Source organism: Bos mutus, chromosome 2 (assembly GCF_027580195.1).
Source record: "Bos mutus isolate GX-2022 chromosome 2, NWIPB_WYAK_1.1, whole genome shotgun sequence".
NCBI lineage: Eukaryota > Metazoa > Chordata > Mammalia > Artiodactyla > Bovidae > Bos > Bos mutus.
In genome coordinates this window covers 91,538,379-91,564,452 of record NC_091618.1, presented here as the reverse complement: position 1 = coordinate 91,564,452, position 26,074 = coordinate 91,538,379, and the positions used below count along the sequence as shown (strand labels likewise).

The following is a 26,074-nucleotide window of genomic DNA, read 5'->3' as shown; positions in this document are numbered from 1 at the left end:
CTTGAAATTAAAAGCAGTGCACTAGGAAAAATATGTCAGTATTCTGGAAAGTGAGCAGAAAGCCTTAAGAACACAAAAAGAACTGCAAATTCTTCTGCCAGTTTACCAAAATTACACATCCAAAAATAACTAGTGAGTGCAGTGATGGTCATTATTATACAAATTATTGTTCTAAGTCCCTTTTTATCAAATTTGATTTGTCCAAGTTGCTCTCAGCCACGCCACTTGCTGTGTCCAGCACGGGAACAACCCATGGCCTGTGGCTGGCCCAGCCAATGTTATGAAATCTAGCCCCCCACCCATTGTGAAATCAGGGTATGAGGTCATTTGTTCAGGAAGGAAATTGTCTGTTTTTGCATTTGTCTTCCCAATTGGCCCAACCAGAATGAAATAGTAGAGTAGTACTCTGCGGAGTGGGTGATTGGGAAATGATGAGAATGACAGGGACAAATTGGCATATTCTTCCATTTTCTACAATCGTGTGCTGACAATGACAGAGATTACATGTTTTGATATGGCTCTCATTGTTGTCTTTTAGCAAAACAGAAGCAAAAAGTGGTAAGTCATGTTTCCTTTTTAAATCTCCTGTGAAGGTTTCTATCCATAACTGCTTGTAATGCTCCATTTCAGTGACCCAAATGGCTATAAAATGAGGGAGGCGTCTCCTTGGTGGGACCCGTGGTTATCATTTCTCATTTGGCCGGAGGATTGTGAATGTTGTGGCTGTGGAGGAGGGCTGCTGACCCTCACACCTTGTTATGTGTGTCCAATCGTCTCTTTCAGACGGAGCACATCCCCCCCTACGACGTGGTGCCATCCATGCGTCCGGTGGTGCTGGTGGGGCCATCGCTGAAGGGTTATGAGGTACCGATATCAGTCTGTTACCCATTAGTTCTTGATCAAGAATCTAGGAGACAACCACTGGGAGCTTCCTCCACTAGGGCCCTCAGCTTGTGAAGACAGGAGGTACTTTGTGGGGTTCACGTGGCCCTTTGCTATTTCCTCCCTCTCTGGCCCTCTTCTCATCTTTCATGTATTACAGTGTTTAGAAATAGCTCCCTCAAAATAGTTATAATGGGAAGTTCTGGTCAAAGGTTTGCTCTGCTTTCAAGTCAAAGAAAAGGATTTTATCTGTCTCAACGGTTCCTGTTGCTGTTAGAAAAAATAGCAAATGAATGGCACAAGGGAACATAAAAGCAAACTGCCAGCAAACCTCACCTCAGAGCACCAACCAGTCTCGCTTTGCTGGGTGCTCAAGACGATGGCATATTCCACCAAACATTTCCCTGCTTCTTTATTTTAAAGGATGTAAAAAAGGGAAAAAACTCCATTAAAAATATCATTGAACTCCTTCAGAGATGAACTAAGCAATGTAAGGAAGAAGAGAGCACTTAGATGTACTGCATTTCAGATGTTGCCATTTTGACTTTATGCCAGCATGGATAAGAATAAATGGGTAGGACATTATCTGAAGGTGGGCCACCTCCATGGCACCCTTCCCACTGAATCAGCACAAATCTGGCACATAGTCAGCTTTCAGTGCACATTTGTTGACTGAATTAATCAATCTCTTTGACGCAGGTTTAAGAATCCCATCTCCTTCTCCCACTTCCCCTTTCACTCCCTCCCCTCCCCTCCCCCTCTCAATGGGGACTGTCTGAGGAAGAGCAGAGAGGGGTCTACAGAAGTCCAGCCCTGGATGTGGAGAATGTGTCCACCAACTTGCTCGGACTAGCAGGAGGCCGGGCCTGGGGCTGGCCCAAGGAGCTCTAGTTGCTCCTCACTACAGGCAGGCACCACTCAGGTATGGCATGGACAGGCCGTACCTGTGCACAGAGCCAGCTTATCCTGGTCTCCTGGTGGCCATTCAACCCCTAAAAAAGAGATGAGGGTCTGTCTTGGGTCTAGTGAACACCGCTGGTTCACCCCTCAGCACCCTGGAGGAGAACAAATGGGGGAAACTGAGTAAGCGCAAGTAGGTTAAGTGTGAAAAACTCCATTCATGGTAGTTTGCCCTGTCCTGCCCCCAGCAGACAAATAGCTGTGATAAGGTCTTTGGTTGGAGCACCCTTCTTTGCAGCTCTCTCACTCTTGATCTCTCTCTCTCTGCTGTTGTTTGCCTCATTCTTTTTCTCTCACCTCTGCAAAGGTCACAGACATGATGCAGAAAGCCCTCTTTGATTTCCTGAAGCACAGGTTTGATGGGAGGTGAGACATACAGATGCTTTTCCATTTTTATTTTCCTTTAACCACCGTGAATGATAAATTGATTTGTAGGTCTATGTCTCCTGCGATTGCAGATGTTCTCTAATTAAAAGTTAAGTCAGTGTTCAAGGGAGAACACAATGAAAGTGCTCTGAAAATATGAAGTTAGGATGTATAGCATTGAATCTCTTAAAGTAAAAGGACCTTGATAAGGAAAATAATCCATTTGTTTTATTTACATGTATGCGTTAGTCTTTATTTTCTCACTTGTAATTGAATTCATACCAAACATGTTTATGAGAAAATGATGAAAAATATAGAATGTTTCTGACAATATGGTGCATCGCTGGTCACGTTGGGTAGAATCATTTGGGAACTGTGTGTGTGCATGCATATATGCCTGTGTATCATATGAAGATATAAAGTACTAAATTTCCTTAAAAGAAGAGCGCAAGAAATGTTTCCATCATGGTGGAGGTGGTTTAATTGCTAAGTTGTGTTCTACTCTTGCAATCCCATGGACTGCAGCTCGCCAGGCTCCTCCGTCCATAGTATTTTCCAGGCAAGAATACTGGAGTGGGTTACCATTTCCTTCTCCAGGGCATCTTCCTGACCCAGGGATCGAACCTGGGTTCGCATTGCAGGCAGATTCTTTACTGACTGAGCCACCAAGGAATCCTGTTTTCATCATAAGCTTCCCAAAGTGACTATTTTGAAGGGAATAGTAATTCTTTGAATATTCAGTTCTGGGTTTGTTTTACTAGAAATTACCTTGCTATTTTATTGTTTTCTTTTCTATGTATCTTATCCCACTATGACCCATATCAACATGGCACAGTCTTTAACCAATAGAAAATTTTATCATTTCAGTTTTGTGAAAAATATCTGGAAGGAGCTTCTGTATTTTGCAGAGAAATGTTAAAAAGTCCACACTGACTCAATACTAAGAACTAAGCTCTTTCACAATGCAGAATGTATTCCGTGTAAAAATAACCACATGAAATCAATACCTGAAGATTTATTAGAAATGAAGAAAACTTAGCGCTGATGGATAAGTTTGGATAAATGCATCCAGCTTACTAAATTTTTAAGTATTTAAAGATATTTTTTAAAATTTCCACATGGGTTTTAAAAAATATGATATTTTAAGGAAAAAAGCAAACATGATACTGATTTAAGTACAAATTGTATATATTTGTTTAAAAGAAAAACCTTCTGGGTAATTGTGTTTAAAGTATTTGTTAGTTTCTGGGACTATATATAATAGAAAGAAAATAAGCTGGGATGTTAGTTCCAATAGTTGATGTTTTAGTTCAAGAAAGCAGAAAGCTTCAGTGCCATTATGTGAATTGCTAAGTACCTCAGTACAGACTTCAGTTTCAGTTCAGTTGCTCACTTGGGTCCGACTCTTTGCAAGCCCATGGACTGCAGCATGCCAGGCTTCCCTGTCCATTACCAACTCGCAGGTCTTGCTCAAACTCATGTCCATTGAGTTGGTGATGCCATCCAACCATCTCATCCTCTGTCATCCCCTTCACCTCCTACCTTCAATCTTTCTTAGCATCATGGTCTTTTCCAATTAGTCAGTTTTTTGCATTAGGTGGCCAAAGTATTGGAGCTTCATCTTCAGCATCAGTCCTTCCAATGAATATTCAGGACTGATTTCCTTTAGGATTGCCTGGCTGGATCTCCTTGCTGTCCAAGGGACTCTCAAGAGTCTTCTCCAACACCACAGTTCAAAGCATTAGTTCTTCGGTGCTCAGCCTTCTTTATGGTTGGACTCTCACAGTCATTCATGACTACTGGAAAAACCATAGCTTTGACTAGACAGACCTTTGCTGGCAAAGTAATGTCTCTGCTTTTTAATGTGCTGTCTAGGTTGGTCATAGCTTTTCTTCCAAGGAGCAAGTGTCTTTTAATTTCATGCTTCAGTCACCATCTGCAGTGATTTTAGAGCTCAAGAAAATAAAGCTTGTTACTGTTTCCACTGTTTCCCCATCTATATGCCATGAAATGATGGAACCAGATGCCATGATCTTAGTTTTCTGAATGTTGAGTTTTAAGCCAACTTTTTCACTCTCCTCTTTCACTTTCATCAGGAGGCTCTTTAGATCCCTTTTACTTTCTGCCATAAGAATGGTGTCATCTGCCTATCTGAGGTTATTGATATTTCTCCCAGCAATCTTAATTCCAGCTTGTGCTTCATCCAGCCCAGCATTTCTCATGATGTACTGTGCATATAAATTAAATAAGCAAGGTGACAATATACAGCCTTGACATATTCATTTCCCAATTTTCAACCAGTCCATTGTTCCATGTCTGGTCCTAACTGTTGCTTCTTGACTTGCATACAGATTTCTCAGGAGACAGATTTCTCAGGTCAGGTGGTCTGGTATTCCCATCTCTTTCAGAATCTTCCACAGTTTATTGTGATCCACACAGTCAAAGACTTTAGTGTAGTCAGTAAAGCAGACATAGATGTTTTTCTGAAACTCTTTTGCTTTTTTCAATGATCCAACGGATGTTGGCAATTTGATCTCTGGTTCCTCTGCCTTTTCTAAATCCAGCTTCAAAATCTGGAAGTTCTTGGTTCACATACTGTTGAAGCCTCACTTGGAGAATTTTGAGAATTACTTTGCTAGTGTGTGAGATGAGTGCAATTGTTTGGTAGTTTGAGCATTCTTTGGCATTGCCTTTCTTTTGGATTGGAATGAAAACTGACCTTTTCTAATCCTGTGGCCACTGTTGAGTTTTCCAAATTTGCTAGCATTTTGAGTGCAGGACTTTCACAGCATCATCTTTTACGATTTTTAATAGCTCAGCTGGAATCCCATCATCTCCACTAGCTTTGTTCGTAGTGATGCTTCCTAAGGCCCACTTGACTTCGCATTCCAGGATGTCTGACTCTAGGTGAGTGATCACACCTTTGTGGTTATCTGGATCATGGAGATCTTTTTTGTATAGTTCTTTCTGTATTCTAGCCACCTCTTCTTAATATCTTATGCTTCTGTTAGGCCCATACCATTTCTGTCCTTTATTGTGCCCATCTTTGCATGAAATATTACCTTGGTATCTCTGACTTTCTTGAAGAGATTTCTAGTCTTTCCCATCTATTGTTTTCCTTTATCTCTTTGCATTGATCACTGAGGAAGGTTTTCTTATCTGTCTTTGCTATTTTTTGGAACTATGCATTCAAGTGGATATACTTTCCTTCTCTTTTTTGCCTTTTGCTTCTCTTCTTTTCTCAGCTCTGTAAGCCCTCCTCAGACAACCATTTTGCCTTTTTGCATTTCTTTTTCTTGGGGATGGTCTTGATCATCACCTCCTACAATGTCACGAACCTCCATCCATAGTTCTTCAGGCACTCTGTCTATCAGATCTAATCCCTTGAATCTATTTGTCACTTCCACTATATAATTATAAGGGATTTGATTTAGCAGTCTAGTGGTTTTCCCTACTTTCTTCAATTTAAGCCTGAATTTCGCAATAAGGAGTTCATGATTTGAGCCACAGTCAGCTCCCTGTCTTATTTTTGCTGACTGTATAGAGCTTCTCCATCTTTGGATGCAAAGAATATAATCAATTTGATTTCAGTATTGATCATCTGAGGATGTCCATGTATAGAGTCATCTCTTGTGTTGTTGAAAACGAGATGGTGGAATAGAAGGACATGTGCTCATCTTCCCCAGTGAGAATTGCAAAATTTCAACTTACTGCTGAACAATCATTGACAGATTGTTATCTGTCTCACCAAAAAAGACCCCCCCAAAATAGATACCCCACATCCAAGGGCAAAGGAGAAGCCCTAACAAGATGGTAGGAGGGGTGAAATACATTTAGAATAAAACCCCATACCTGCCAGAGATGCTCAGAGGGTTCAAACAGAACTTTATGTGCACCAGGACCCAGAGTCCCCAGAAAGACTGAGCCAGACCTGCCTTTGAGTGTCTGAGTGTCTCCTATGGAGGCACGGGTCAGCAGTGGCCTGCCGCAGCAACAGAGGCTCTGGGTGTAGCTACCTGGGACACACAGCGTATGGCATAAGCCCTCTTGGAGGAGGTTGCCATTAGCCCCACTATAAAGCTGCTGAGCAGACGACCCACAAACTTTAGAACAATATATCAAATAAATTCTCATACTGTTAAGAAAGAAAGTTCTAGGACCCACGACAGATTTCCCAACCTGGGGATCCAGCAAAGAGACTGAGAACCCCCAGGGAATTTGACTTTGGGGGCCAGTGGGATTTGATTACAGAACTCCCACAAGAATGGGGAAACAGACTCTTGGAGGGCACAAACAAACCTTGTGTGCACCAGGAGCCAGGAGAAAGGAGCTTTGTCCCCACAAGAAACTGAGACAGACTTGGCTGTGAGTGTCCAGGAGCCTCCAGCAGAGGCGTGGGTTGACAGTGGCCTGTTGTGGGGTCAGGGGCACTGAATACAACAGTGAGTGCATAAGTCCCTATGAAGGAGGTTGCCATTATGGTCATTACCCCTACCATAGTTTGGCCTCAGACCAAATAACAGGGAGGTAACACAGCCCCACCCATCAACAGAAAAGTGGATTAAAGGTTTACTGAGCAGGGCCCTGACCATCAGAACAAAACCCAGTTTCCCCCACAGTCAGTCTCTCCCATCAGGAAGCTTCCATAAGGCTTTTATCCTTCTCCATCAGAGGGCAGACAGAATGAAAACCACAATCACAGAAAACTAACCACACTGGTCACATGGATCACAGCCTTGGCTAACTCAATGAAACTATGAGCCATGCCATGTAGGGCCACCCAAGACAGATGGGTCATAATGGAGAGTTCTGACAAAACGTGGTCCACTGGAGAAGGGAATGGCAAACCACTTCAGTGTTTTTGCCTTGAGAACCCCATGAATAGTATGAAAAGGCAAAAAGTATGACACTGAAAGATGAACTCCCCAGGTTGGTAAGTGCCCAATATGCTACTGGAAAAGAGTGGAGAAATAACTCCAGAAACAATGAAGAGATGGAGCCAAAGCAAAAACAATGCCCAGTTGTGGATATAACTGGTGATGAAAGTGAAGTCCGATGCTGTAAAGAAATGAACCTGGAATGTTAGGTCCATGAATCAAGGAAAATTGGAAGTGGTCAAACAGGAGATGGCAAGAGTGAACATTGATCAGTGAACTAAAATGGACGGGAATGGGCAAATTTAATTCAGATGACCATTATATCTACTACTGTGGACAAGAATCCCTTAGAAGAAATGTAGTAGCCCTCATAGTCAACAGAAGAGTCTGAAATGCAGTACTTGGGTGCAATCTCAAAAATGACAGAATGATCTCTGTTCGTTTCCAAGGCAAAGCATTCAATATCACAATAATCCAAGTCTACGCTCCGAACACTAATGCCGAAGAAGCTGAAGTTGAATGGTTCTATGATGACCTACAAGACCTTCTAGAACGAACACCAAAAAAAGATGTCCTTTTCATCATAGGAGACTGGAATGCAAACGTAGGAAGTCAAGAGATACCTGGAGTTAACAGGCAAATTTGGCCTTGGAGTACACAATGAAGCAGGGCAAAGGCTAACATGTTTTGCCAAAAGAATGCACTGGTCAGAGTACAGGCTAGATTGCCTTGATAAATAGAGCCCAAAATGTATAATGAATCAAACTCAGTGGAAACTTATTGTTGCTCATTGCACAGTCTGAGGCAGGTGTTCCTCAGCTGGAAGGTGGGTAGGATGGAGAAGGGAAGGATGGGAAAGAAAGTTTGTCCTGTGCATCATTTGGGACCGCTGGCCTGGGGTTGATCTCTACAATCAGCTGTAGGGAGAGGAGTGAACCAGCTTCTCTAGTTCACATCATTCTCACATTTCATTGGCTAGAACTTAGACATGTGGCCACACCTTCTTGCAAAGGAGGCTAGGAATTACAGTCTAGCTATGTGCCCAGGAGGAAGACAAAATGGATTTTGTTGAACAAATAGCAGTCTGCCATATTTATCTAGTGGACACAAGGGCTTAATAAGAAAGCCATAGATGTATCCTATTCTCTCTCTCTTTTTAAACAAAATAGACAGAGAATGAAGTAATTTCAAAGAAAACAAGTGAAAAGTACTGAATACTAGACTATTGGAGTTGGAAGGAAATGTAAAAAGTCCTTATATTCTAATCTCTTAAGTCAAACAACAGGTAGATGGATACCCTGCTTCTGTTTGTAACTTTTGAGTACCGGGAATCTACTTCTTAAAAAAGGCCTTGCAAAGAAACAGCTGAACTGTGGCTTTTTAACTTAATGTTGGTTTTGATCCTTGCCTCTGATGACAGGGGCCATGACCCTTACCTTCATGCAGCTCTCCCTGGGTTGTTAATAGTTGATATGCCTGGCTCAGTCAAGCAGGCTTCCTTCAGCTGTGCTTGGAGTCATATGGCTTTAACCTGTGGGCCTTTATTTAAGGAAGTTCTGAGCAGTGCTTCATCCTGTGACCCCACAAGAGCTCTTGAGCTGAACAAATGCCATCCCACATGCAGTCTAAGTTTCTGTTTGTTTTGGTCCCCATATAACATTCGTATAAACAGCAGTGTTAGTAAAGTTTTGCACAGTAGGACCTTATGGAAAAGAAGGAAGTAATTATTGTAATTTAGCAAAGAGAAAGTGACTGACTTAATTACTGACTTCAAGAATGAAGAATCTGAGGTTCTTCCTCAATCTTCAGACATAGAGAGAGGAAGTGCATTTAATTGTAACAGCAGAGATTTATCAGCTTGAGTTACCTGATTCATCAAGCATACACTATTGAAGATGATTTTAATAGAAATAGAACTAAAATTCCAATGCCAAGTGATCCAGGGTGTCTGATGGCACAGCAGAGGGTGAAGAGATGTGAGGAGGAATACAGCAGCAGCAGAAGATATGTGTGTAGAGAGACTCTGCCCAAGAGAGATCTGATGTATGGCAGAGTTTGAGAAAGCTAGATAATAAAGGTGGGAGTAGGAGAGAGGGCTTGCTTTCAAATTAGCAGAGGCCACTGCAGCAGAAAAACAATAATACATTCACTGGTGTATATGGAAACTTTGATTAGGAAAAAGAAATGTGCTTGTAGTTTCACTGTGACTCTGACATGTCTGCTGTGTGGGGAATATCCTTACATTTTGAGCCATGACAATCTGCTGCATTGTGTTCCACCAATTAATAAAAGGAGGAAAAACAACAAATAGTCTTTAATTGAAACCAGCCAAGAGAACAATTACACAGCGGGCTTTTGCATAGCAATACAGCATAAACAATATGTTCTAATGGAAACCTCCTCCATGTTTCACTGGCTATGAATGCAGTAGGTTAGACAAAATAGGATAATTTCTTTTTCAGAAAGAGCCAAAAGAGAAAAAGAAACTGCCTAAAAGTCTTTCTTCTTCAGTACTATTTTTCAGATCTTGGTTAAAAAATAATTCAACAAATTGAATTAAACATCAACAGTGTCTCCTACAGAATCATTTACTTACTCTTTTATGATACCTTAGAAATGATTTGAATCAGTTTAAAGCTACTTATTTTACAATTGTATTGTCATTCATTGCTTGATGGATTCATTGCTTAATAAATTCAAGGCTTAACTAGAATGTATGTAAGAAAGAATGAAAAGCACAATACTGAATACTTCCTCAGGGAACCCCTGTACATGTGGCTATCCATGACAGTTCCTATGCACAGGTCATGAACTAAGTGAATGAGTCTAACGAGCTGGTACAATGCACCAGCCTGGCAGGGGCACAGTGCATGCACAATGGCAAGGAGCTTTTCTCTCTTCATTTCACACCACAAACATTCATCAGGGATCATCCTTTCAGATGAGGTTTGTTCAGCTGGTTGAATCTACCATTCACAGGCTGAACAGCAAGCAGTCAAACCAATTGCAATGTGTTGACCTATGCTAATCATTTCAAATCCCAACAAAGTTGTAACTTTAGGCTTTTTGACAGCTGAATCAGATCAGCTCTATAGCAGTTATAGGACACTTTGTAACCAACATGATTATGGCCCCAAATCCTAAATGAACATACAAATAGGATCTGAAGCTACTAGCCAAGGCATGCTTTAAAAAAAGGTTTTAGGAAGAATTTAAAGAAAGGAGGCTAAAAATATAATTGAGGGAGACTCAAAGAAATAGTATTTATTTATGAAAGGAAATGGCAACAGCTGATGCTATCACAAAGCAGCCAAGACATGGAAGAATGAAAACAACTTGTAGGCGACAAATGGAAAAGAACAATACAGTGCCTTCTGTTTCATAACCAATAGCACCCTCTTATCAGCTCCTCCTACTCTCTATTCAAATGCAGACTCATCCGTGGACACTCAAGCACTCGAGATAATTTGAATTATTCAAATATGAATATTTAAATTAACAGATTTTGATTGTAACATGTCTGACCTTATTCTCCCACCCTCCAAGTATATGTAAGTTTCATGGACTCTGGCAATGGGAGAGTTCATGCTATAACTACGAATGAGTATTTAAGAAAACACTTTTAGATATTGCCTCATTTGTTCCTAGTGATTGTCTTGTGAGATAGTCTGGCAGAACTATCATCCTGATGCTCAAAAAAATGGCATGATTTGTCCATGGTCACGAAGCCAGCAGGAAGATCCAGCCAGAGGAAGATCAGAGAGACTCCCCAGGTCCATGAATGCCTTCTCTTCCTTTCCTTCTCCTGACAGTGTGCTCTCTGATCTTTGGAATGTTTTTCCTTTGTGAAGAATAAGAGTTTTGTTTTTTTTTTTAAACTAATATACTAACAGGGTTGCATATTGGATGTGGTAAGGATAGAGTATAAAAGGATCCTTAGCTTTCCATTATCAACCTGGAAATACTAATTATTTTCGAATGAATGTGTCTCACCTGAGAGTAACGTCTTTCCATAAATAAGTAACAGAAAACTAAAACTCATAGCACTGATGGAGTGCAGAAATTATGAAGGATTCCAAATCAGAAGTAAGTAACAACTAGGATTCAGATTTACCAGATTTATATATATCCAGTCTGCTGGGGAACTGAACATCCTTTATCCCTCACGAGTAATTACTGACACTGTGTCACAGAGAAGTATCCAAGGGAACTTTTTAGAGATGTATATCAAAGATACATGGAAGTATTAAAAGTCACTAGAAGATATGAAGGTATATCAAGAAAAGAAGTAGAAAGAGTATCAGTTTAAGTAAAAAAAAAAGTATATAAACTAGGTAGCATTTAATAATGAATGTAATTACTTTACTGGGGAGCCTTTTAAACAACAAAAAGTTTGGATTTGGTGTCTGATTTTGATAATAGTAAGCATCTTTGCATAGAAAATAGAAACTCCTGCTTTGTCTTATTGGAGGGTTTCTGGAGCTGTGTCTGTCTTCTCCTAAGCTCTTTCCTACATACGTATTTTTATTAAGAAATAACATATTAACAAATTAGCTAACAAATTAGTGAAGGACAGAGAAGCCAGGTGTGCTGCAGTCCATGGGGTCACAAAGAGTCAGACACAATTTAGCGACCACCAACAACAAATTGGTATTTTACTGACCAATAAAAGAAGAAAAAGAATCTTTATTGTCCACACCTTTTTTGTGTTCAGAACACATGAAGAAGTTTTCATTTCCTGTTTTTTGTTTGTGTGTTATTATTCTGCCTCTTGGTAAAAACTTTATATATATTTGAAAATGGCTTTATAAAAGTGTGTTATAACCCAGAAAATATAAGAGTACACATCTGCTGATAATCCCTCCAACTTTTAGGAACCAGGGTCACTACTTGGCTAGTATAAAACTAGATTTGATTTTCACCTAAGCCGAACAGAATCTTTGGATCCTCTATCCTCTAAAAATGAATATTCTAGAAGGCTGAATTCTGCCCCTAGAACTTGATAGTATTTTTCTAATCAGCAACTCCATTCTTAAAACTGCAAACAAACAAAGACGCCAGAAACACAAAAATAAACAAGCAAATCCTATTCTGTAGGTAAAATGATCTCTGACCACAACGACTACCTATGAGATTTCATGCCTCAAGTGCGGCAGCCAGCTGAGTAATAGAGACTCAAATATGGGCTCCACGGACTTTAACCTGACTTAGAAAGTGGCCATCACTCCGTGTGGCCCAGATCTGCTCTTGATGGTTTGGCTGGTATCTGGAGATTTGGGGTTGCTAGAGAAGGAAGCTGAAACTGTAAGAGAATTATGAGTCTGGTGACTAAGTGCTGGTCTAGAGCTTGGGAGCCTGTGCTTTAGACCTTCTTAGACGCTAGGGATCCATATGGAACTTCCTCCTCATGTCTCACTTTTTTTCTTGATAAAATGAAGTTGTACAGACCAGTATTTTCCAGTATCTTTTAGCAGTTGAACAAGTGCTTACAATGAAATCACAGGTAAGGCCTCAACAGAAATGCAGAGGCACTTATTTGGTATTAAGCATGGGAAAGATGGGCCCTGCTGGCCAGCTCGGCCCCCATTCGATGTTCTCAGTGACCTGAGATATTTCACAAAATTCTTGGTTTCCACAGAATACAGTCTGAAGATGCCTCAAATAATTTATTAGGGCCTGAAAAATTCTAAGGAATTAAAATTCTTTAAACTTCCTCACCATCTGCAGCTTATATATCCACCACCACCAACAAAGAGTACTTTGCTTTAAAATGGCACCAGAACTTTTTCTGCACAGCCTGTTGCTCTAAAGAAATGATTTCTGACCAAAGAGGACTGTTTTAAATTCTCCCCAAGGATTCAGGTCCCTGAAGTCAAGTGAGGAATCTCCTGAGAGGGCTGACATATCCCTAAATAGGTGTGAGATGACATAGGACTCAATTGTGGCTAACTCTACCCTCTTCTTGCTCCACCCTCTGGAGGAGCTTGAAAGTTGGGGAGAAAGAGTGCATGAGTATAAAAGGGAAGGGGCCTTGTCTGTTTTCTGGAATCTTCTAAGCTCTGAAGATAAGCATGAGGAAGGGCCCATGATGGCAGTAGCTGGCTTAGAGAGGCATTCTTTGCATTCTGCAGATAGATCATAATTTGAAGTTGAGCAAACCCAGCCTAAAATAAAGAACTTGAAAGTTGTAAGTTCCAGAGATTCTCATTTGCTAGATCATATACATAGACAAGATAGACTTCTGTCTCCATTCATTGGCAATGTCTCTGCTTTATTCTTGTCTTGCATGACTGCAGGATACTTTCTAATTTAGGGAAATCCTGGCACAATCCTCACATTGCCCTCAGCAATAGTGTCTTATTTCTGTCCACCATATGCATTCAAAGTAATATGCAAACATGCTAGATAATCTTGTGCCTGTAGAAAAGAAACCATATTTTTCATATTCTTAGAAATGAAGCATTCCTTCGGGCCTGTGGTAAAATGCTTCATGTGTCATGAGTTAACTGTTGAGCACCAGGAATGCAACACAGCTACCAATTGGTTGAGTGTCTTTGATGATTAAAATGAAGAGGATTTTCCCCTTTGACCAGCAGCACTGAGGCACTGTGCAGTTCCTGAAGGTCTTGTTCAAGAGAAAATCAGCTATGAATTGTGGGGAAATTGTATTGCTGCTTGCTAGAAAGAACATAGTTTATTCATATGTTTTGATTCCCTCTTGGTATGGTGTGCACTATAAGGAGAATTCCGCAAGACAGACAATAGTGGAGGAAGAGTCTGCATTCTTCCTGGAGTTTTTTTGTTGTTGAATAGCCAAAAACCTTCCTCCATTCTGCTCTGCTTGTATTTTAATGCTAGCCAAAGCCTATTTAAAATACTTGTGGCCAATGTTTTATTATACTGTGGTTGCACTATAGTATGTAAAGTGGTTATTAAGTACTGTGGTTATAAATCGCTTGGAGAGCCCCACCACATTTTTACTGGTTTGTTCTGTTCTGTGTTCCTATTCATAGGATATCAATAACAAGAGTGACAGCTGACATTTCTCTTGCTAAGAGGTCTGTGCTAAATAATCCCAGCAAGAGAGCAATAATTGAACGTTCGAACACTCGGTCCAGCTTAGGTAAGATGTTCAAATGTGCTACTTCTCCAAGCTGTGCTTTCAGACTGGGGTGACACGTGTCGCCTTTGTGAATGCTTTTCCAGTTTGCTCTGATGCCATTCTTTAAAATTTTTTTCTTTATTCATTTATGTATGGCTGCTCGGGGTCTGTGTTGCTGTTTGTGGGCTTTCTCTAGTTGTGGTGAGCAGGGCTACTCTTCGTTGTGGTCCTAGGGCTTCTCATGCGGTGGCTTCTCTTGTTGCAGAGCACAGGCTCTAGGTGGACAGGCTTCAGTAGTTATGGTGACTGGCTTTAGAGAACTACCAGCTTTGTTTCTCAGAAGCACGTGGGATCTTCCTGGACCAGGGATCAAACCTGAGTAACCTGCATTGGCAGGTGAAATCTTAACCACTGGACCACCAGGGAAGTCCCTGATCTCCATTCTGAATGGAGAAACACTGATTAACTGACGAGAAGGCCAGTCTTACAAAAGCAGAGAGCAGAGTTGTGCAGCTGATCCTTTTCTGTCTCAGCTCCAGTCAGTTAGCTAATTAGTAGTCTGGTGGGAAGAATCCTCAAGAGGCTGTCTTCATCTGTTACCACCTCGGCAAACGAAGCCACTCATCCCTGCTTTGCCCAAGCTTCTCAATGAGGCTAATGACATATGTCATACCTGAATTACAACTGACTTGAAAGCAAATGAGATGTCCACCTTTCTCAGATCCTTGGAAGAAAGCTCGATAATGGTGTTCTCAGTGTGGTTTCTGCTGCCAGCTGGTACCCAGAATAGTCACATCCTTAAGTGGATGTAGCAACTATCATTAACATTAAGGAGTTTAAACTTGTCTTTCCTGGTACACCAGTCAGTCAGAAAGCATCATGAGATTCACCATGATGGAGAAGCAAAAACACTAATATATGTGGTTAGCTCCATCAAGCCCTACAGGAACAGGGCTGTGGGGGATGGATTCACCAACCACAGAAGTGGGTCCAGGCTGCCCGAAAAGCACAATACTCATCTCAAAAACCTGTTTGTGGTTTCTGTGATGGCCCAGAGTGGTGCAGTCCACCCGTAACTCTCTTTTGCATTTACATTCTGGTCTGCTTTGTGAAAGAATGCTGAACATACCAAATGGGACCGTTGTCAGTGTCTGTGGGAGCAGGATCCCAAACATCAGTGGTTCCTTCTTTAGTTCTCTATTTAGAGCCTTCGACATTACAGAGTGAAACACTCTTAAAGGCACAGTATTTTGCCCTTCAAGGATGATGAAGGCAGAGCTGGTGATGATGAATCAGATTACTAACTAAAGTAATATATCATGAGTGGCAAGGATGCCAAGTTAGATTGAAGATTTCTCAAATAAGCATCTGTTCTCCTATCTTCCACCCTCCTTTTCACTCCTCAAAGTGCCTTTGACTTTTAACTGTTCCTTCCCTTTGAAGTCATCCCGTATAATCTATGTAGTCACCTATTGTCAGAGCCAGTGGAGTGGGTGGAGGGGGATTAGTGTAAATAGTGAGAAAGAAACAAGGTAGATATCAGTTCATTGGTTTTCCTTTTCACTCTCTAAAGTCTTATACCCACAACCACTGGAGTTAATTTAATGGCAACATCTTATAATAACCACTCTGTGAGCCACTTATGCCCTTTTGTCTGCTTGTTATAATGCATATTTATAGATTCTTTCATTAAATATTTAGTGAACACTTTTTACTGCCATGCATTACACCAGACTTTAGGAAGTACAAATGGGACTAAGACAGACTGTCTTACCCATGGTAAGAAAACAGAAAAAAGGAAGTGATGGTTAAAATACTGTGTAATAATGGAATTATGAGCAAAGTACTAAAAGTGTAAAGAGAAAAACATAGGGAGTAAGAGGTATCTGAGAAAACTTTACAGTTTTGTGTTTTTTGTGTTTTTTTTTTTGAGCTGGTTCTTAAGGCAGTCAAGAATGTACAAAAGCATTGACATAGAAACAATATGTGGTTGAGAAATAAGTGGTTTTTCTTGCAGATCATGCTTAGAAAAAGGAAGTGGAGGGCATGAATTGAGAGCAACGGAAGAGACTGAAAAAATAGGTTTAGGCCAGTATATTAGGGCTCTAGTATGCTTTGCTAAAGAGACCTCCAAAATAGATCCCACAGAATGTTGATTTTATTCTTTTGGCCTTACCACATGGCATGTGGGATACTAGTTCCTCCATCAGGGATCGAAGCCATGTCCCCTGCATTGGAAGCTCAGAGTCTTAACCACTGGACCACAAGGGAAGTCCCAAAATGCTGATTTTTTAAAAGATACAAATAGTATGTTTTTCATGGTCAAATAAATTTGAAATTTATGGATTAAATAGTTGTCAGGTTTCTTCACTGCAAGACTTCTTAGAGACATGAAGATAAAGAAGGTAATGCATGTTTGAAATTCCTAGAGAAGCTATTAAAAATGGGGTATTTCCCTTGTAGAAAATCCCTTCTTTGTGTTTGCTATCTCATGAGATTAGTGTTCCAAGGTACTCCCCTTGGAAAATGTCATTTGGGGCCGCAAAGAGCCATTGACATAGCTTAAGCATTTAGATATGAGAGAAAGATCACAGGTGACAGAGTTGCTATGAGAGCTGAGTCCAGACCAGCTGCAGCCGAGTTATCAGAGAAGTGTTCTCTCAGGTCTCCCAGGATCCTAGTCCATGACTTAGCAGAGTTCATTTGTCTGGAATAATATTGTTACAAGGCTTTGACTGGAATCAGCATGGTAGTCAAGATATTGTTAGATTTGGTTAAAGTTTTTCTTTAAAACAACAAAAAAAGAAGGATATGAGGGGATTCCCTGGCAGTCCAGTGGTTAGGACTCTGTGATTCCATTTCAGAGGGCCTGAGTTCAATCCCTGGTCAGGGGACTAGGATCCCACAAGCCCTGCGGTGTGGGTAAAAAATGGGCTGTGTAGATAATAACTTTCTTTCTCACATGTATAGTTTAGTTATTGTATTCCTTATACATATTATTCAAGTATTGGACCCACGCCAGTACATAGAGTGGACCTCTGCAGCCTCCTGGCCTGCTCTGCCCCAGCACCTCTCTGTTGATAGCCATGGCCCAGGCTTCGTGTTGGTTAAGCAGTAGGTGTGCCTGCCCTCAGCACTTTCACTTCCAGGGCCTAGGTTCAATCCCTGGTCAGGGAACTAAGACCCTGCAAGCTGAACCTCAAGGATGAGGTCAAGAAAATCTCCCAAACCATTACACTTACCTCATTGCTCGTGCAAAGTAAATGAGGCCCAAGTATCTCTGAATTATTTACACAGAGACTCTGAGTGCCTCAAGGGTTCTTTGCACCAGGGCAATCTAGTTTGCCTCACTGCCTTTTTTGCTACTTCAGAAAACATTGTATTAAAATTTGAAGCTTAAAGCAGTATAACCTTGTTTTAGTACCAGGAGTACTAAAACAGGAGTTACATTCAACGGTGACAGTTTAATGGAAAAACAAACAAACAAACAAAAAAACCTACATCCCAACAGCTAAAACTTACTACAATAAAAACAGACTTTATTTTCCAAACTTTTCCATTGGAAAAAAATCTTTCTGTTTCTGACATATGAGGGAAAAAAGGGATAAGTAGGTTGTTGTTGCTAATAAATGTAGACTGTATTTCAGAATTTTGCAAATAAGCCAAATTGTCCAGATTCTTTACATTGCTATATTGAAAGCTAGGCACCATTCAAAGTAATGTGAAATCTTTCAGGCCATTGGTATTGGATAATATGATGACTTTTTTTTTTTAATGGAAATTTATTGCCTCAGAATTCTGGAGGCTAGAAATTTAAGATCAAGGTATCAACAAGATTGCTTCCTTTTGAGGAATGTGAGAAAGACTGTCTTCCATGCCTCTCTGCTAGTTTCTTGGGGTTTTTCTGGCAATCTCCGGCATTCCTCTCTTTAGAAGCATCTCTCCAGTCTCTGCATCCATCTTCACACAGGTTCTCCTCTGTGTGTGCCTGTCTCCAAATTTCCAATTTTTATAAAGACACCAGTCGTACTGAAGTAACACTCACCCTAATGACCTCGTTTTAACTTGATGATCTCTATAAAGACCCTATCTCAAAAATGAGGTTACATTCTGAGGTACCAGGGGGTTATGACTTCAACATAGGAATCTGGAGGGGGATGCAATTCAACCCATTACAGGAAGGAAATCTGAGAACATGTTGTGAGTCAGAAGTTGAACTAAACAGCTTCTACTAGGTCCTGCTGACTCTTTAAATTAATACTTCTAATACAGATCATGCATTAAACATCAGTGATTTTGTGGGAAATAAGAATTTTATAAGAATTTTATGCTATTATGCGGAGCCCTAGAAAATAGTTAACATGATAGACTTGAGCGTTCATGATCCCACACACCCTGTCAGTCTATTCGGTTAAAAAGGAGATCTTTTGGTGATTGACATAAATTTGTGTTTATTCTGAATAAGCAAAACAAATCATGAGATTCTGGCACATACCCTTTTCAATGAGGATATTTAGAGTGACATCAACTTTTTCTTAGTCCATCTTTGAAATAATTTAAATTAGATGCCTTTGTCTACTCCGTGTAATTTAGACAAGATTACAATATTGGTAGGTTATACCTGTAGCCAAAAGAAACCAAAAAGCAAAACGAGACCATCTCTCTGAAAATTAAATAGACTAATTCAGATTTTGGACATGCTCAATAAATCAGGTGATTTATAAGAAGATATATTACAACAAGCTTTTATATTTCAGAAATCCATATTATGTTTTGCAGATAATCTGCTTAATTTTTACTTAAACAACAGCCAGATTGCTTTGAACATTGAAAATAACTAGATCTTTCATTTGACCAGATTCATGCACAAATTCAGGTCAGTTGGCTATTAAACCTGGCCCAGTAGATCTGCATCAAAATGCATTGTGACACTTTAATATAATTGGTATTAAGTTGTATTTTTTTAATCCTGAAGATAATCATGCCATAGAATAAGTCCACTGGCCCTAGCACTTAATGAAGGCTTGCTATGCTATGCTAAGTCACTTCAGTCATGTCCGACTCTGTGTGACCCCATAGACGGCAGCCCACCAGGCTCCCCCGTCCCTGGGAAGACTTAGCAGTATGCTAATTGTAAGAGTAGGTCCAGAACATTTAACAAGGATACAAAAATGTGCATATCAGTCAGAACAGATGAGCCGCAAGACTTTATAAAAACATTTCCATAAACATTAACCTGCAAACTGTTGATTGGTAGACGTATTTCAGTGCCGTTTGTTTTCCATGTGATGTTGCTCTGCACCTGTATTTTGGTTGCTTCCTAAAATGTGGTTTCAGCTTCTAGAGCTAAAATAAAAGTTCTTTAGAACAAAATCACAATCAAAACAACATAGCTATGTAAATAGCTAAATATTAGAGTGAGTGTAAGAAGCAAATCCAGTGCACCATCTCAGTTTTTTCCACCAACTATTTGGTTTTGGGTAAAATTCAAAACCCGTCTCTCTTTGGAAAAGATCTTAAGTTAGATAGAACTATGAAAATTCAAAATATTCGGTTTTGCAATGTAGACTAACATATCTGAAAGAGGTACTATTTTTTAAATATAGGAACTAATTAATAAAAATACCATGACCTGTTATTTGTTATTTATCTTCTTTTAGCGGAAGTACAAAGTGAAATTGAAAGAATCTTTGAGTTGGCAAGATCTTTGCAACTGGTTGTTCTTGATGCAGACACCATCAATCACCCAGCACAACTTATAAAGACCTCCTTAGCACCAATTATTGTTCATGTAAAAGTCTCATCTCCAAAGGTAATTAGCTCATTTCTGTCTTAAGATTTAGAAGGTCAATTTCTTTTGAAACACTCTTCACTCTGCGCATTTTTGTTTGTGGCAAAGAAAATGTCTTTTTAAGACCCTTTTAATGAATACTGTTTTTGATTCACCTGTTCTGTACAGATTCTTGAAGTTTTGAGATAGCAAATAAAGAATAATTTATTCCTTCAAGAAACTCATTGTCTGTGTGGTTCCCAAACCAGGCAGTTATGCAAGAATATAATAAAAAAGCAAAAAAAAAAAAAACAAAGCAGGAAAGATGATGAAAAGTTAAGTCTGGCTTTTCAGAGATTTTAGGTGCTATCTTGGTAAATCTCTTAGGTAAAATTGATTATTATATCACCTATATTATCTCCCCAGTTGAGAGAGAAAATAGTTCAAGAAGTACACAAATATTTACCATAAATCTAAAGCCAAAGATTACTGTATAACATCTCTCGTGGAAACTTTATAGATCCGTGCATTTATGCTTAGGTTGGGTTCTTCAGGGCTTCCCTGATAGCTCAGTTGGTAAAGAATCCGCCTGCAATGCAGGAGACCCCGGTTTGGTTGTCGGGAAGATCTACTAGAGAAGGGATAGGCTACCCACTCCAGTGTTCTTGGGCTTCCCCAGTGGCTCAGCTGGTAAAGAATCTGCCTGCAATGCAGGAGACCTGGATTTGATCCCTGGGTTGGGAAGATCCCCTGGAGAAGGGAAAGGCTAGCCACCCCAGTATTCTGGCCTGGAGAATCCTTCAAGGAATATAATTATTCTATGATGAAGCACAATGGAGTATCTGCCATGTATCTTTATGCCAATGGGGGAGATAAAAATAAAAGTGAGACAGCCTCAAATCGGTCCCTTTTTTCCCTTACAAACTTTTATATATCCATTTATTTATTTATTTTTAAATTGGTCCCTTTTGACTTGGATGTTTTTTAATTTTAAGAAGTGAATATGAAATAGATACCCTTGGGAGGTACTACCTTAACAATCAGTTTCTTTGCAGTGGCTCCAAGAGTTCATTTTCTTGCTTAAATGCATATTCGACTTCAAACTGGACCAGTAGTCTCCTCTCCCAGGGGAAGCATGTGCCCTTCCCAACCCTCCTGACCTCCTCAGCCTTCCATCTCTCTAGGCACTGGTTCTGTGCAGGGTGAGCTTGGAGTCCTGACCAAGCCAGGACCTTTGGGCAATCATTAGAATGGAGTGAAATGGCTTTGACCACTTAGAGTCGCTGACCCAGAACTGAAGGGGAGTCAAGCACCCTTCACTGCAGCGGAACAGAGTTCAACCCTCTGGCCCCAATCGCCAGTGAGTCCATAAGTGCAGGAACGGGTCCCCTCGTGGATATGTGTGCTGTGGTATCATAGAGCCTCATAGATTAGTACTATTTGCAAGGAAGCATCCTATTTCAGCTAAAAAATAATTAAGGGAAAGAGGAGTATATAGAAAAATGCCGTTACAGCAGTGCCCCAAAAGACATAGGTATATCACTGGTTTATAGGTAGCAATATACCAGTGCAAATGTTTTGCCTAGATTTTGAAGATGAAATTGTCCTATTAATGTCAGATTAGACTGGAATGCCTTAATAATTATCAATGACATAAAGAGTCAAATATATAAGTGACTCTGATATTGATCAGACATCAAGATAGTGAACCAAAATGCTACTCAACTGAATTTGGACATAAATGATCTGGTACAGATCAGTGCCTCCACTTTTGCAGGGCTCTTTTTGAAATCTCTGGATAAAATCTAGGAAGCGGACTTAAGAACCCACCAAGACCTCACATGTAGCAAGAATAGGATGGACATATCAAATCCACTATAACTGAAAGCCAATGTAACTGAATGATGTCACTAGAGAGTTTATATGTATACAAAACTTGTCATTTTGTGTTCCCTCCCTATTAAATACTCAGGGTTAAACAGACTCTGAAAAAAAAGTCTTGATTTATTTGGTTTTCTTTCAACTCACTGATAGTATCTCAGATTCATGTCTTCTTCTATCAGGTTTTACAGCGGTTGATTAAATCGAGAGGAAAGTCTCAAAGTAAACACTTAAATGTTCAACTGGTAGCAGCTGATAAACTTGCACAGTGCCCCCCTGTAAGTACAATCATTTTTTTTTGTCTTAATCATTCTTGACTAGTTAGAAGAGGCTAGTGGGTTTTTATCATATTAGCATTGTCATTTTTATTCTAGAATGGTCATGAGAATGGTATGTTGTCATAAACCTAAAGGATTTCTTGGAACAAACTGCTGCTGTCACTTTGGCTACCCAGGCATCCAAAGCTTGGTTATTGTCTGCCACATAATAAGAAATGAACTTCGTGTCTGGGGTCCAATGTCCTTACTGCCACCTTGACTGCCTTGCAGACACTCAGCAAACTACTTAATGCAGTCATGTGGATGCTTTTATGAAAAGAAAACAACAAATAAAACACACCGATTTGACTTTAACTTTTCTGCCAGAAAGTTCTGATAGGCATAAAAGATTATGACACCGAAAATTGAGAATTTATTAGAACCAGAAGAGCCCTGTGGTTACTGCAGATGAAAAGGTCAAGGCTAAGTAAGGTGAAAAACGGTATTATAACAATTTTTCTTCTAAGGCCACTGCCAGAGAACAGCTGCTGAGTTCAAAGCTGAGCAAATAGTGAGGAAGTGGGAGGTTGGGGGATGGTAACTGTCATGTGGGTCAGGAGTGTCTACACCTGCTCGGCTGACTTACTATTTCTGTAAAGGAAATAACTGTTTCTCTAAGGAAATAACTGTTTGTCTACTAATTGAATTCACTGGGTTTTGTTATATACTTGTATAAGGATCATTCCTGCTCTGTGGAGCCATAAAATCTAATTCAGATGTTGAGAGAAGCCACAATGTAGCTGTTAAAAATATAGACTCTGAAGCTGACTGCCTGGGTTCAAATCTATCACATCCCTAGTTATCTCATCTTGAGCAGATATATGGTTGGATTGATATAAAGGTTCAGTGAGTGAATGTATAGTACAGCTCTTAGAACAGTACCTAGCACATAATAAGCAGCATCTAAATGTTTCTGTTATAATTACTGGATGTACTTTGTACTATGATGTGCCAACCTGTCAGACTCTGTGAGGATCTGTGCCTGTCAGTTTCACTGTTATGTCTCAAGTTCCTATCATAGTAGACCTACAATAAATATTGAATGAATGAAATGATGTAGGCACTAAGACTACAGGGTAAGAATCAGGATATACAGGCAACACATTAGACAAGCGTCTAATGGGCCAGACACTGTGCTAGATGCCTTACCTAGATTACCTCTAACCCTCACAGTTAGTAAACTAAGCAGTATTATCCCCATTATATAGTTGAGTCAACTGAAGACAGAGAGGTTAAGTGATTTCCCTAAGGTACACAGCAAATTAAGATTAGATTTAGGTCTTCCTAGCACCCAAGCCAATTTCCTTCCCTCACAATCCAAGCCACCTGTTCACACACCCAAACATGGTTACCTGCCTGCAGATAATCTTGATAGGTCAGAGTCTGGAATGCTATATTAAGAAGTCTAACTCCACATTGCTGACTAATGAAGTTCACTTATACATGGAATCCATGCTTAAAGTACTGAGCAGATATAGAAGTGTGTTACTCAGTCCCTGACCCTGTAATGCATCCCACTTGGAGGAAGCGAACCTTGAACTGAGCAGCTACCAAAAGACAGGAACTATGCTATTGTTTTAAATTTTTAGAACAGTTTTCTAGGGATAGTTATATCAGTTGGGTTTTCTGAGAAGCAGACACTTAAGTGAATTCAAAGTACAGATTTATTAGGGAAAATGCCTATGAGAGTGAAGAACCTGGCTTAAACATCAACATTCAAAAAACTAAGATCATGGCATCTGGTCCCATCACTTCATGGCAAATAGAAGAGAAAAAAATGAAAACAGTGGCAGATTTTATCTTCTTGGGCTATAAAGCCACTGCAGACAGTTCAGTTCAGTTTAGTTCAGTCACTCAGTCATGCCCGACTCTTTGCAACCCCATGAACCACAGCACACCAGGCTTCCCGGTCCATCACCAACTCCCGAAGTCCAGCCAAACCCATGACTATCGAGTCGGTGATGCCATCCAACCATCTCATCCTCTGTCATCCCCTTCTCCTCCTGCCCTCAGTCTTTCCCAACATCAGGGTCTTTTCAAATGAGTCAGCTCTTCACATCAGGTGGCCAAAGTATTGGAGTTTCAGCTTTAGCATCGGTCCTTCCAATGAATATTCAGGACTGATCTCCTTTAGGATGGACTGGTTGGATCTCGTTGCAGTCCAAGGGACTCTCAAGAGTCTTCTCCAACACCACAGTTCAAAAGCATCAATTCTTTGGCACTCAGCTTTCTTTATAGTCCAACTCTCACATCCATACATGACCACTGGAAAAATCATAGCCTTTACTAGACAGACCTTTGTTGACAAAACAATGTCTCTGCTTTTTGATATGCTATCTAGGTTGGTCATAACTTTCCTTCCAAGGAGTAAGCGTCTTTTAATTTCATGGCTGCAGTCACCATCTGCAGTGATTTGGGGGCCCCAAAAAATAAAGTCTGACACTGTTTCCACTGTTTCCCCATCTATTTGCCATGAAGTGATGGGACCGGATGCCATGATCTTTGTTTTCTGAATGTTGAGTTTTAAGCCAACTTTTTCACTCTCCTCTTTCACTTTCATCAAGAGGCTCTTTAGTTCCTCTTCACTTTCTGCCGTAAGGGTGGTGTCATCTGCATATCTGAGGTTATTGATATTTCTCCCGGCAATCTTGATTCCAGCTTGTGCTTCCTCCAGCCCAGTGTTTCTCATGATGTACTCTGCATAGAAGTTAAATAAGCAGGGTGACAATATACAGCTTTGACGTACTCCTTTTCCTATTTGGAACCAGTCTGTTGTTCCATGTCCAGTTCTCACTGTTGCTTCCTGACCTGCATACAGTTTTCTCAAGAGGCAGGTCAGGTGGTCTGGTACTCCCATCTCTTTCAGAATTTTCCACAGTTTATTGTGATCCACACAGTCAAAGGCTTTGGCATAGTCAGTAAAGCAGAAATAGACAGTGACTGTAGCCAGAAAATTAAAAGATGCTCTTTGGAAGGAAAGCTATGATGAACCTAGACAGTGTATTAAAAAGCAGAGACATCACTTTCACTATGAACTACAAAGGTCCATATAGTCAAAGCTATGGTTTTTCCAGTAGTCAGGTACAGATGTGAGAGTTGGACCATAAAGAAGGCTGAGCGCCAAAGAATTGATGCTTTTGAATTGTGGTTCTGGAGAAGGCTCTTGAGAGTCCCTTGGACTGCAAGGAGATCAAGCCAGTCAATCCTAAAGAAAGTCAGTCCTGAACATTCATTGGGACTGATGCTGAAGCTGAAACTCCAATACTTTGGCCACCTGATGTGAAGAGCCAACTCTCTGGACAAGACCCTGATGCTGGGAAAGATTGAGAGCAGGAGGAGAAGGGAGCGACAGAGGATGAGATAGGCTCACCAACTCAATGGACATGAGTTTGAACAAACTCAGAGAGATAGTGAAGGACAGGGCAGCCTGGTGTGCTGCAGTCCATGCAGTTGCAAAGATTCGGACATGACAGAGCAACTGAACAACAACAACAAATGCCTATGAGAAAAAAAAAAAAAAGGGTGGAGGGGAACAGAAGTAGAACTGGAAGGAGAGCCTCCAGATCTGATGCAGTTCTGACTCAGAGAAAGGAAAGAAGGAAGGAAAAAGTGGGGAGGAAGACCTTCAGACTTTGAGAAAGTCTCCCCCTAGGAGCTGGGGATTCCCAGAGTACTAGAGGATCCTCCGGAGAAGGCAATGGCACCCCACTCCAGTACTCTTGCCTGGAAAATCCCATGGGCAGAGGAGCCTGGTAGGCTGCAGTCCATGGGGTCACGAAGAGTCAGACACGACTGAAGCAACTTAGCAGCAGTAGCAGCAGAGGATCCTCATTTTGGGCAGAAATGTTCTGGCTCTAGTCGCCATACTCAGGCAGTGTCTAGGAGCAGCCCAGGGAGAGCATGGCCTTGCTTGAATACC

At 40.5% G+C, this 26,074-nt stretch overlaps 1 protein-coding gene across 1 annotated transcript in view; it reads left to right on the top strand.

Annotated features, from left to right (window-relative positions):
• Positions 1 to 26,074, top strand: part of CACNB4 (calcium voltage-gated channel auxiliary subunit beta 4) — an 83,103-nt gene that overhangs the window by 18,839 nt on the left and 38,190 nt on the right. The window contains exons 6-11 of the mRNA XM_070360674.1: positions 539 to 558; positions 784 to 864; positions 2,150 to 2,208; positions 14,099 to 14,208; positions 19,848 to 19,999; positions 22,021 to 22,116. Coding sequence (XP_070216775.1) covers positions 539 to 558; positions 784 to 864; positions 2,150 to 2,208; positions 14,099 to 14,208; positions 19,848 to 19,999; positions 22,021 to 22,116 — 518 coding nt within the window. The remainder of the gene's footprint in view (positions 1 to 538; positions 559 to 783; positions 865 to 2,149; positions 2,209 to 14,098; positions 14,209 to 19,847; positions 20,000 to 22,020; positions 22,117 to 26,074) is intronic.